General features: G+C 35.7%; 1 protein-coding gene across 1 annotated transcript in view; it reads left to right on the forward strand.

Annotated features, from left to right (window-relative positions):
- The window catches only part of DGKB (diacylglycerol kinase beta), a 349983-nt gene that overhangs the window by 61645 nt on the left and 274212 nt on the right, over positions 1-14126 (forward strand). The window contains exon 3 of the mRNA XM_085316086.1: positions 847-923. Within this exon, the coding sequence (XP_085172212.1) occupies positions 847-923 (77 nt within the window). The remainder of the gene's footprint in view (positions 1-846; positions 924-14126) is intronic.

A 14126-nucleotide genomic window follows, 5' to 3' on the forward strand; every position in this document is an offset into this window, starting at 1 on the left:
GCACATTTAACCATTATGCACTTGACTGCTATATTTAAGACAAAACTGCGTTACATTTATTTTTATTGATAAAATATCTTAAAAGGTGGAGAGGATGGCTGAGTGCATGATGCAGTCTAACTGTGAGTTGAAGGGTTTTATACAGTGGCAACTTAGTGAAATGGCAGTCTTGTTATTTTGCAAGTAGACATCTATAACTTGAAAAAAACAAAATGGATGAGTTAAAAGATGCCTGTGTTGCTGAACTGGCATAGTTTTTTACAATTCTGTTAGACAAAAGTTGCCCTAAAGCTATTATAGCTGGCAGCAGTTAGAATATTTTAGAGGTTTGCAGGAGTTGGGGCTTCAATAGCAACATTTTTCCTGTGACATCATTTCAGAAAAAAGATTTTTCCTTGACTTTTCCCTTTATCTTGATATTGTCTCACTGTTCTGACAGCTCCTTTACTCATTGGCAACTATGCCAGAGGAGATTTAGTAATGCTGTTGGGAATGAGCATGTTCCATAGATAACTCAGGTTTCAAGGACAAAAAGAAGTGACTTAAAATAGACCTTGCAAACAATTCATTCAGAAATACACTACCTAACAGCAATCAAGGTTTGGGTTGAAAAGTGTATGTTTCCACATGTTAGTGTTTATTTGCTGATTTTTGCAGTGTTTGGTGAGAGGGTACAGTTTATTCTCATTTTGATTGTGCCAGTAGCTCTCGTGCAGCTAGAGGAAATTATTAATGTGCGTTCAGAAAAGCTATTAACGGTTTTGTTGTTGCTTATTTAATTACAGTTCATTTTATGTTAATCTGTTTTCTATTTTTTCATTTTCTTTCTCTTTATTCTTCCTCTAGATTCTACCAAGAAAATTAAGGATGTCTTGGAAGAATTTCATGGCAGTGGAGTGCTAGCAAAATATAATCCTGAAGGGGTAATTCTTCTTTCTTCAATGGTCAAAAATGGTGGGAAAAATATTTATAAGTGTCGTATCAAATTTAAGCATTTAGAAAAAGAAAGTTATTTATAAATCAGCTACTTGAAGTAATTGTGACTGTTTGAAAATAAAGATATGTAWATTTTGAAGAACTAAAAGTTTATGACATCACATCCTGCAGAACTGTTGAATAATTTACACAGACAATTTGTTTTCTTAAAATGGAAATAACTGCTATAGTAAATTTAATGTACTTCCCAATTGTTTTAAAGATTAAGATGTTAAGATTTTCAGAGGTTAGAAAAGGACAATGTGTTCAGTTAGGATTTCTTCTTAAATTCTGCTTCTCATAAGTGTTTTCTGGTATAAAGATCCCCTTTAATACCATCTTTCTCATGTTATGAAGCAAAGAATTTTGCAGAAGGGAAACATGCATGTGCGCACTGTGGCTACAGATTCACTCCTAGAGCAAATATTCTATTTCATCTGGTAGAAAAAGCTAGATTGTGTTCTTCCAATACTCTCGATTGCAATGTGTATCTGGTTAACACATCCATAAAGTGTTATTCAAAATATAGCTAAGTAAAAACGTATTTCTGTAATGTTCCTTATTATGCTTGCATTGTGTGAAATGTAAAACATAAGAATGTACTAACCATTATGAAAATGACTTGATCTTTTATTCAGGGTGTAAAAGACGAGAATTGTCGTCAAGTAAGCCAGTTATAACCCAAAGATTGGGTTTGATTGGGATTGAAAGATTGAAATATTGTTTGACCCTTTGAACTTAGTACAACATAATATTGAGTATTTTACTCAATTTCTCTTTTCAATTTTTCGTTTTCCAAGGAAAGTATTTCATACCTCATTGAACTAGTATGTGTTATCTTATAAATCATCATTTTAAATCTCCATTATTTTACTTAAGCAGTAAATTTTTTTAGAAAAATGTGAAATGTTAATTTACAAACTCAGTGCCTACCTTTTTTTTTTTTTTTTTTTTTTTTTTTTTTTTTTTGTATCTTTGTGTCCCTAATGTACATTGTAAAATTGTCTTAAAAGTTTCGTAATTATTATTCATGTTTTTCTCTTGAAACTGTTCACTTTTCACTTTCCATACAAGTTTTCAGCTTTGTAAAATACACGCTTTTAAAGTACAAACTAATTGTGTATTTATGAATATATTTAAATAACAGACATCTTGTAGGTAATACACATTTATGAAACTATCAAGATTTGTATACAACAAGTCAGTATTTAAAGTGGTGTGATTAAGCCCTTTTAATAGTCATCTCTCCAATTTGGGGGTATGTGGAGATTGAGTCATGGCAAAAAGCGAGCAGTAYGGGCACCTGTGACAGCTGCTCTGACTGAAGCCAAGTGGACCTGGCAAAATCTATGCAAAGTTGGAATAAGCAGTCACAGCCGGTCCCGAGCAGAGTCCACATATCTGTACAAYGTTTCCCATTCTGTTCTTCATTTCACAACCGTTTGCATGTAGCACCCTACTKATGCCCTGAAGCAGCTCAGGGGCATAGGGAGCAGTGCAGCACCCAAGCAAATAAGCCGGATGGGAGGCTGGAAAGGGAGGAGAGAAAGGAAACCCAACTCCTTACAGTGGCTCCACTGTCTTCAGCAGGGGTATTGGTGTACTCAGCACCGCTCGGGGTTGCCCATGTTTGACCCAGGCTGGTCCCAACAGCTCTTGCATTTTGCTGTTTAGCTCTCAAAATTTAGAGAGAGCAGCAAAAGGAAAATACGGCTAGCAGTAAAGCTGGTTTGGATTCAGTAGGATTTATTAGCTCGGGTTTCGTGACATAAACTGCTGAACTGGAGGCAGAGTAGCCGAGATTACTTTCTTTGCAGCTGAGTGAATAATCCAAGGCAGACTGAACTGCCCTTGCACAGAGCACGGGTGTCTGTATTTCTGGCATTCATTCAGCCTGCTACCTCGATAAGCTCTTTACAAGATGATTTGAGAGCTGGTTGTGTCTGATCAGATGAGGTCTCCCTGTGCTGGATGTACTATTTAACTAAGGTAATTACTACCTGAAAAATTAAAAGAAAGTCTTAGAGTGTTTTAGTATTGGCAACATGAGATATCCAAGATATAAAGCTCCAACTGAAATCAGTCATGATGCAGCTTTCCTCTTCCGTGCTTTATAGATAACATTTTGAATTGTTAAGCATCCAACATTTTGTTTTGTAGGAGATACCAGCATGTTTCCATTTTATCTCATTATTTCCTAGATCATTATCTCATAATCAYTTCAAATGTTTTTCCAGTGTTATCAATAATCTGCAAAAAAGCTATGTCAGTTTTTAGACTAACAAATGTGGAACACAGGACTATGCCAGCTGGTTTTGCACTGTGATGTATTTCTATACTTAAGAAAAAGGCTTAAAAWTTGCTTGTTTCAGGCTTCTCCCTGCTTAAAGGGCTCAGGAATTTATACCCTGCTATTGCTTCTGTATTGCGTTTTTTTATCACAAGCAGATTTAATGGGACAGAAATAGCTAAAGAAAAGCTATGGATATTCAAAGCTTGTAACGTGAAACCATCTGACTTGTTTTTCTGTTATCTTATATCTAGTTGAGTGAATGATTTTTGAGCTTAGTGGGAATAGTGAAGCTGATTATCAGAAGGTCATCCAGTCTGGGGAGTTTATTTGTGGAGCTGGCAGTGTTACTTTTACTCTCTGCTAGCTTTCAGTGTAAGGAAGATGACTAAAACTGTAAAACCTAATGAACCTCTGCCTCCTGCCTCTTTGTGTGTGTGTGTGTGTGTGTCACTGTTAACATATGTAATTAAGACTGGATTTTACACCTCATGTAAGATTTACAGGTAAATTAAGATCAACCTGCTGGAATATGTGATTTATAAATAGTGTCTCAATCATTTGCGATTTATCTACATTTATTAATCTCAATCATTTTATTTGGTGGAGAGCACTGAATAGGCTAGCAAAAGTTAAGGAAGTAGATTGAGCTAAAGACTGTATCCAGCTTGGGCAGTAAAAGCACATCTCTGTGTGCTTGCAGGCCTAGACTCTTGATCGAACAGCTGTTCTGGGGGATCTGTTGGAGTATACCACAATTTCTTGTGGACCTACTTAGCTACCCACCTACGTCTTTGGGGGTTAACCAGGGCACCAAGAGTGAGAATGGAAAGTGCTTGGAGGGGTCTCAGCCTGGAAGCAGTCAGGGTCCAGCCCAGGTCTGCACCTGGAGCTGGAGAGTACTCCCGAGTCCCGCAGCATGGGTGTGGGTAAAAATGCGCATGTGCAGAAAGTCCGGGAAGAGAAACACTTGCAAAAGGGTTATTACAGTGACTGCATGACGCAAGGCACATTTCGAGATCTCAGCTGCCCACGGAGGCCAAGCCCCAAACTTGGCGGAATATTTGCAGTCATGTTGCAATTACCTGCCTCCTTCAAACGATTTTTTGTGTTTCTGGAAGTAGTGCGGATTCTTTTGAGGAGYTTTCTCTAGGTGCTTCTGATTTCTAGAGGTTTTAGTTTCTTTAATTGGCTCTGTAGAAGTATGAAAGATACCCTTGGTAACTCCATTTTAGAAAAATCTGGTACAATCAATATAATTTGTACRTAGTCTGCAACAGTATTTGTAATGTTAAGATAATACCTTTTACTGTAAAATATTTATAGCAGTTTGAGAATAATGGAGAATAATGTAGAAAGTTAGTTCAGTACTCAAAGTAAGCAGAAGTTACTAGAAATTGAAGCAGCATGTAGTGATAACTTCTAAGGCAGTGCTTACTAGTGTTTATCATTGTGTTCATTTTTTATTAAATTGTTAACAATTCTTGACAATTTTTTTTTAGTTTACACAAGGATGAAAGATGCAAACATTGTATTTACTTTCTTTTCCTTGGATATCTATCATTGCATGGTTAAAAATAAATTGTTTATACCGCGTAATTAATCAAAACAAGAATGCTGACTAGAACCGTTTTCTTGGTGTCTGTGCTAATTCAAGAAAATGGAATATTTTGTGTTCTCTCTTAAACTTTATCTGCATCACTAATCTTTTAACTAAAGTAGTTCTATTATAAAAAGAGTCTGTGTGTTACTGTACTTCATTAATGTACRTATGTTTTTTCTTTCTTGCATGCATTACAGAAACAAGATATACTTAACCAAGTAAGTAGACTTGATATGACTTTTTGCTCCTTTTGTTATGTATAGGAGCAGTATTTTTTATTATAGGATTTTATTAGAATGTTCATTTATGGGTAAATATTGCATATTGCTATCCTATAAGATAATAGATAAATATTTAAAGCTGAGGCTGTGACCAAAGTTCATTCTCTTTATGCTGGCAAACTGTTCTTCACTAGATGCATTTCATTTGGGTTGTTGTAACAATCCATGATTTTACTAACATATTAATTCRGAGCAATATGAAAAATAAGTTAGTTAAAACAAGGTAATTAGCTAACTTCTACACTTGTCGCAGAGAGATGTATAGTGAGATCTCATAAATGTTTTGTTTTATTCTGAAGTGATAGACATCTGGGCAAAAATATTAGATATCACTGTTATGAATGTATAGTACCATTTATATGTACAAGGTTTTTTAAAAAAACATATTTTATATTTGATTAAGGTTTATAGTGTGTTTAAAACAAATTTTCTCTCATGTGAAAGCTTACAACCGTTACAAGAGAAAGAGTTAAAGGGTTCATCATCCACTCCAGGATACACCTGACTAGCTTAAATAGCCTAAAGAAAGGTTAAAAAATATTGAGAAAAAAGAGGAAAGTCAAGAAGGACTAGCCAAATGAACTATTTCTTCAAATGACCTAGTTATTCTTCCATTGTAGCAGAGAGGGATGAAAAAGCCTTWGCTCTGCTCTTTGGGAAGAGGCAGCTGGGGCATGAGAACAATCACAAAGTCGAGAGACTGAAAGGACTGAAAGTTTGGTAGGAGCTCCTCACGTGCTGGTGTCGGAGGCCTTTGAGCTCTTGGAGGTGTGCTACTGTGAGCAGTAACTCACTTCCTGCTTGTGAAAGTGCTCTTTTTTCCTCAAGTAACCTATTACGAAAGTAATGTTGGTTAAAAGAGTGACTGCAGTGAGTCCTGAAAGGGGAGACTTTCAGGTTAAAGCGGTGTTTTTAGGATCAGTCTTGGGACTAATCTGATTAGTAGTTTCACTAATAACCTTGTAACAAAAAGCAGATGAATACTACAAGAATGTGCTCACTAACCCGAATTTGAGAATTGTTTTCAAAATGGAGAAATGTCTGAAAATCATACTGAAAAAGCTTGATGATCTTTTGGATTATAGAAAATAGAAACAAAATGAAAGGCGCTAGTGTAGAGTACAGTGCAGTGTGCTGTGGGACCGGTGCTACTGGCAGATAGAGACCTGAGTGTGGTAGCTGATCACAAAATGATGATGAAGCATTGCTGTAGTTTGGTCATGAAGAAGAGAAATATATTATTTGGGACATCGTAATAGTGTTCCTGTAGCCACRGGGGTCTGAGCAAGACAAGGCTTGCAGGGAAAGGTAGTATCTTTTGGACACATTGACTTAAGTGGAAAGTTAGTTAAACCTTCAAGCACAGAGAAATACAGATTAGAAGGCTTCTTGTACCTGTTTCCCCAGCTGTGTTACTCGATTTGGCAGAAGAGATTAATTTGCTGTGCAAACCTTGCTTTTCTATTATATATAAAGCAAAATATTTCTGTTACAGGCAAGCAAGTTTCTTAATGACCCAGTTTTTACTAATATATGTCCCACATGCAAGAAGTGTGAACTCAGCAAGGAATTAATTTATAGAAGAGTTAGTASGATGAGGAGAATTATAAGAAATCTATTATGTGGGAACATAAGCCTATCCCTCACTTGTAAGCAACTGAAGACTAAGAAAAGATGTTGTATTTTGCTAGCCATATTAAACRCTATCGTGGACATCCAGGAACAGAAAAAATGAGCAATCTGTGAATGGAAAGGCCAACCCTTCCAAACTGGGCACACATTTTTTTTTTCCTTTTTTTTTTTGCTTTCTAGAGAGAATTTCTAGGGAACAGCTTCCTGGATACCTAGAGAGCCAGGAAGCCTGCCAGGCGGCAATGCTGGCCACCTGGTCTGTGAGCCTGCTCTCTGCGCAAAGCGCTGAGGGCACTGGGGAGATGTACTCTTGATTTTTCAGGTACATCGATTTCTGCTGCATCCTCTTCAGTTTTGAACATTTAGGACCATTTTTAGTGGTCCTTCTGTCTCCTTTCTTCAGTCTGTGCTAACAAGTCCATCTCTTGCTCCTTTCCCCTCTTGACCTTAATCTCCCATTTTTATACTCATCTTCCTACTTTTTTGTTCTTGTTTTTGTTTTTGTTTTGGGCTGCATATTACCTTACATTTGTGGAGCCTGATACCACTGTCACTTACATATTACCTGCTGTTACTGTTATTGTCATCATTTCTGAGATGATAACTTATTTCCAATTTGCAATAGATATTGTTTCAAACTATTTTAAAAGAAGGAGAATACAGAATTTAAAACATAGAAAGAATATGCTTCTTAACACTAAAGCTTTTWTAAAAAGAAAACTTTCCAAGCATAGGATCAGAAAAATGTTATGTAGTGTCACACTRGTGTCTAAAATTCTTTAGTTTTAACATTTTATTTGAAGAGTGACAGACTACTTGACATTTCAGCTCTTCTAACAGCATGAAAACACAACATAAATATGATGCCAAATATGGATAGTACTGTGTTTCAAAGTATGAAATATAAAATTCTCTTTTTTTTCATAGTAATGTGAAATACTAACAAATTTATCCTTTTTTAGAGTGAACTAAAAACATAAATTCCTTGAGAAAGGACTTGCTTCAGTATGCTACTTAATTTTTACATTGGCATTAATGAATATATAAAGTTGATGCATTTCAGTTCAAACATAGATGCAATGATATGATGTTTATACATGAATTAGGAGTTAGAGCAAGTTATTAGTTGTTTCTGGTAGATTTCATAATATTTAGYGTTGAATTTTAATTTAATTTAATTTGCAATAAAATATGAGAAACAAAAAATTCAGGTAAGATAGTATGATTTCTCTTTGTCCATCCTCTCTCCAAGTTTTTTGGTAGTAGTTTTGTGCTGATAAGGATTGCAGTTTATTATTAAGATCTAATATATATAGCTAACACTCCTAATAATTAGCGTAAAACCATTGCTGAGGTGGTCAATGTGGAATATGCAAATGGTGCAGTCATACTAGTCTAAGTCCTACAAGGTATATTGCATATTCAGGGAAAAAAGTGATTGCAGAGAAAAATATCTGTAAGGAAAGAGAAGTGGCTGCTGCTCTGTTCACTGGTAATCACATCTTAAGACATAGCCATATTTAAATATCACTGTGCTTGTGGTAGAAAAGCAGGTGAGTGAACCCATTCATTGGGATAGAATAGAACTATTTACTTCCACCTTGCATGTAACATGCACTCTGAAGTCATTTTACTAATTAAGAATTTTATAGGCTATGCGCCTAACTGCTTTCTAAGAGACAGGAAACAAGGGTTTCTCTCCCTCTAGTCTCTCACAAATACAAAGATGATGATGAGAGATGGTTGCAATTTCCCCTTCTGTTTGGGTTTTCAAACTGCCTTTTGCAAGATGGGTTTCTAGAAAGATGTCCTCATGGCTATTAGATTCAAACCACTTAAAATGAATTYGGGGAGAAGTAAATTAAAGTTCCAGAGCTTGAAGTTCCCAGGAAGTATTGCAGATTGACCTTCCCTCCCCGCTCCCACCTTGAGAGATTTTTTTGTATTGATAAGTCTGTAACATCTCGTGGCTGACTGTTGGAAACTGGCCAAACGTAGCATTGTCGTAGAGTTACTAAATATTTCACAGTTGTTTATGGCAGAATGCATTAAGAATATAATAGTCGTGACATCAACACACATTTTACTTGTCTCATTATTGTTTTATTACCCTGTGCCTTCTGTCAATCACTGCATTCTGAATTCATGCTATGAAAGCAGCAGAGGAGAGGTTTTTGCCTGGTGTGTACTTTCTCTTTCTTTTTGACAAACAAAATCACATAAAGATGTTTTCTTAAAACAAAACAAATTCATATTGAAATTCTGTATTCCATTTATAACAGTAAGGATATGTCAAATGGATGCTTTATTGGTGCTATATTCCTTTTTTAATTTACATCCTGTTTGTACCAGTGGACTAATAAAGGACCATCYAGAGCTACAGACCTTTGTGCTACCTGTTCAGACACACAGCAAACCTAGTTTATTTTTTCTTTAAAGGTTATTATCTAGAAATTACAGACAGTTACTAGACTCCTGAACAGCCTAATGTTCATTAATGTCTGGCTTACAWCTCTAAATGTATTTAATTTAATATAGGTTTACTCAGGCTGAATTAGTAAATTCTAGTTAAGTGCTTTATGCAGAATATTTAATTATTACCTTTTYTGTTTGTTTTTCATTTTGCAGTATGATATATTATATTCTACTTTGCTTTTATGATAATGGCTGCTGTTACAGTTAATTAACTTGCATGGTGKCATGTTGATGGTGTTTATCAAACTGTATAAATAAACAAAATGGAAAAAAAAATCCTAATCATAAATTATTGCAGTAATTGGGCGAAAAATGGAGGTGACTTGGAGTCCTCTTGTGCAACACACATATTGCTGAAAACATTGGTCTATAAATATRTATAATTGGGCTGATGATGGTGCTCTCAAATTTATCACTTTCTAAGCTAAGCTACAGTTTTAAATTCTGATGAGACAAACCCAAATTTAGCTTGACTAACACAGCTTCACTTTCCTAAAGGCGGTAAATTTGTGCCAATAGTGTGAAGTGGATATAAATTGCTGCCAGTGAGAATGGGACGTTTCAAACCTTCTTGAGCTGCTGAGAATGACTATCCCAAGTGAAAGATCCAATCATTTAGGCTCAGATTATGTTAAATACTAGCAAACCATTTATCCATGAATTGCAATATTATGAAAGTTTGTCAACGTGCACCTTTCAAAACTTTTGAAGGAGGAGGAATGCACAAGGACTGTACACATGATTTACTCATACATTATTTTTCTTACCAGAAGTATTGTAACAAATGTTTTCTTTAAAGGGTAGCCAAAAGWCAACATCTATGAAACTTTCAACAAGCAGGGAAGATCAGTATGGTTAAAACACAAGGGAATGCTACTGATATGGAATGCTTTTAGATAAATGGTTCTTGTTAATTTTAGCCAATTATGAAAATGGCAGTTCAGCCAAGTTCATCAGTAGATTTTGTAACTATCTTCACAAGCAGGTAAATTGTTTGATTCAGCCAAAACTTTTCTCATAATTAACTTCTCTTCATTTTTTCTACTATTTAGTTGGTTTTAGTCTGAGGCAGGCTTTCTACCCTATTTTTCCTAACTTTTGTAGTACTTGTAACTCTCAGCTGTCGCATGCTGTTGTCCCCATTGTAAGATATGTGCTCCTCACTCTGTTAGTGTGCAACAATTTATGTACATTAATATTATTCATTGATAGTATACGTAAATAGGACTATGGCAGGTAATCCATTAAAGATTCCTTCTGAAAGTATATCCCTTAGCRCTCTTTCTTTTAGAAAAATCTTTGTGTAGTAAGTATATGCATTTGTGTGTGTAGTACATATGGACATACCTACTAACACACGTGTAATCATGTGTTAAAGAAAACCTGCTGGTAGAAGTTTTTTTCTTGGATGTTAGACTGGGATAAGACTGCTGTTGTTGATAAAGACATTTCACATTCATTTTAGTAATTAGCATCAATTTATAACATAAAACATAACAGTACAGCATCAAGRTTATGCTGAAAAGTCTAGTTATTGCATAAAAAATTGAGCCTTCCATTTCCTTCTAGGTTGTTCTCTTGTTTGTTTGATTCAGGCAGCAATTTTTCATGTGTTGGATCTATATAACTTATTTCAAAAGAGTTAGTTAAGGAGACCCCTACACAAACAAAAAATAATTCAGAGCTATTACTATCAGTAGATTAATACTGATTATACTGTACATTTTTGGCAGCAGTTGGAGTTGGCAGCATTATTTAAAAAGTAATTAATTGAAAATTGCATTTAAAYGTAATTCTTTTTCCATTAACTCTGAAATGTTCTCTTTAATGACTGAAAACGATGTTTCATGAAAGTGTGCTGGAACATGGACTTTTTCTTCCTCTCTTACATTCTGTTCACAGGATGATGAAAACTGTGACTTATGTTGAAATATTTTGTACAAATTTAGAAGAACAAAAAGACCAAAGAGAATGTGTTATTTTGAAAGAATTCTCAGTGGAGATTAATTCCAAATACCAGATCATGCCTTATTTCCATTTATATGACCAATGTCATGGGTAGGAATAAAGGGAGTTAATCACGCTCCACACCCTAACCCATCCACAATTGTAGCTCYTTTGTCAAGAGGTTATTGTAAGTTTTYGGTTTTGTTTTTTTCTTTTACAGTTTCTGAGGAGATGGAAAGTGGAGTAGTAAAGCTTCTCTGCTTTTCTTATACATATCAGCCACTAAAATTTCTTGTTGCATTTACTCCAGCTGGGAAAATATAGGAGGTAATTAGACCTCCTCTATGGCAGTTTGGCTTCAGGGTAAATCTTGATTAACAAAAGCTGTTATTTRYTTGTTTGTTTGTTCTGATTAAATTATCCATTCTCTTCAAATGACTAACATGGTAGGAGGTAAAATATTACATACTGTAATTAAAAACTTTTAATAGTTTTCATTAAAGTACATTCTACCGCATGCAAAATTTGCATTACTAGTATATCCTATTTTTCACTAARAAACAGTTTTGCATATACTCAGTATCACAGTATATAAAGTTATTATGTCTGTACCATATGGARTTTGGTGTACTTTAGCACAGTTGGAAATACATATTTCTTCATGATATGTACACATCTGTCTTGATCTTGTATTTCTGTGTGCTGTAAGTAATGCAAAGGAACAAATTGTAAAATAGCACAGGTTAGTTGCAGTAGGAGAAAGGGAGTAGCTAAATACCCAGAGTGCGAATTTTTTTTTTATCTCACTAATCCCCAGCCTCTGCCCAACATGTGCATCAGTTCTTCTCTATGAGGTGGAGAACAAGAGATGAGTTGCTGTATATAATATGTATTCCTTTTCCTATAATCACATCTGTAGTTATGTTTCATACCAGTCTAAAATGAGCAATTTAAGGGCTATTAACTCCTGGGTGCCCCACAGAGGGGTGGGGAGAAAGCTTAACTGGTTTGGAGGAGCCAATAACTGTATGGATGCTTCATAGCTTGTAAGGAATAAGATCCAAGTGAAAACTGCTGACATTGTGTCAAACTGTTGGCTTGCAGTTTTCCTGTGCATTCTTGCTTATGAACCGTGTGGTCCCATGCACAAGTTTCTCAGCTCCCATCATTCCAGTTTTGACTACAAAACCAATATGTTCTGGGAAATTTTGTGACATCCACCAGTCTTAAGAAAGTAGAATGCAACATACTTGTATGCAGAGGAGCAGTTGACTGAGATTGTTCCTTCTCAATGTGCAGCAGGGGATGAGCAGAGCATTTGCTTCAGACTGTGGAAAGGAGGACGGACTTGCATTGTCTGCAAAGAGAAGGGAATTTATAGAGGTGGTCCTATGCTTTCGGTTAGCCAGGATACATCTCGATGCATTTGATTCTCCCTCTGGCAGCCATCCTTCTGTCTAAACAGAATCAAGTATTTAAGACATCTCTATAGAGTCTTGTACCATACTGATACAAGATACATCAGTATCGTACTGATGCGGTTGAGCATCCCTCCCATTTTTAGGTGAATATTGGTCTATATAAAAGTGTTATATGAAATTTTAAAAGCCTAAAAGCCTTTAAAAAATTATCTTTGAGCTTTCTGCAAGCACTATGCATACTCATAGTTTCACTTTCAATACTGCTATTGGGGGAAACCAGTTCTCCAATTCCTGTTTTTCCTGGGGTTCAGGGAAACTTGCTGTCTAGGAACTAGGACTAAATTAGTGTAATGTATTTATGAGTAAGTGCTTGAGGAGAAACAAGACACTTACCTTAGTAACTGGACATTTTAAAACATATTAAAGGTAGACTGTACTCCATCTCTCCCCCCACCTCCATCCCACGTATTCTGGGAATCTAGAATTCAAGAGAAGCTGAAGAGTAAGAAGTTAACACTCTATGGCATTGGTGCAGAGTAGAAAGAGGTGTAAGGTGTATGCGTGGTTCAGTGGTATTAATGAGCGAAAAAGCTTCTCAGTGCATATCTGAGTTGAATGGGGTAACTGAAGAAATGTGCATACAGATATAATCTGTCAAAACACTATAGAAGATAATGGTCCTTTTATTGTTGTTTTTTGTGGTACAGTGTTGCACACTATTTTGTTAACTTAAAGAGATTTTTAATACTTATATAAAATTAATTTGAGTATTTTTAAGTTGATCTCTTCAGAGTTGAGAATTTTTTTAGTCAATGTGATCAATGTCATCTCAAAAATTTTCTTGAAAAATACATTTTGTCCTTAAAACTGTGTTTTATTTGCCTTAGTTGCCAGGACTTCAATCCCTTGGTGACTTGCAGCTCTCTGCAGTCTAGATTCCTTAGTAACACTATTTCCAGTTCAATGATTGTTATGTACCTTTTTGTGTGCTTACTGTCACAGGATTTTGTGTGGTATGTTGAGAAGGATCCATACTAAATTAATGAACAGAAACTTGAGATGGGAAAGCAGAACAGAACCTAGGCTAAGGGCTTTTCTACAGAATTGGCTTTTTAATGTATTAAGATTGAAAAACAGCAGAACTGCTTAGAATACTTGGCCAAAGCCAAGTTTTTTTTTCCAGGAACCTTTTGCAGTTGAGGAAGAGAAAATACAATTCTTTCTAGAAACATGTTTCCCTAAACATCTCTGTAGGATCCTGAGACCCTATGGAGGGATTTTCTTTTGGATCTTAACTTAGTTCTTCCACTGAATTCAGAGTGGCACCTTAACTCAAAAGACTCCTCTTATATGCCCCATCATCATGTTCTGTGCCCTTAGATGTGGTTGAAGATCTCTCAAGAGTCCAGCTCTGGGATCTGTAGCCCATTTTGAGCCTTCCTGCGCTACTTACCCAGCTKTGCCTCCTTGGCCGCTGCTAGAATAGAGGAAAGGAATAGGGA

This window comes from Rhea americana, unplaced genomic scaffold (assembly GCF_003343005.1).
Source record: "Rhea americana isolate MKP2758 unplaced genomic scaffold, rheAme1 scaffold_112, whole genome shotgun sequence".
NCBI classification, from domain to species: domain Eukaryota; kingdom Metazoa; phylum Chordata; class Aves; order Rheiformes; family Rheidae; genus Rhea; species Rhea americana.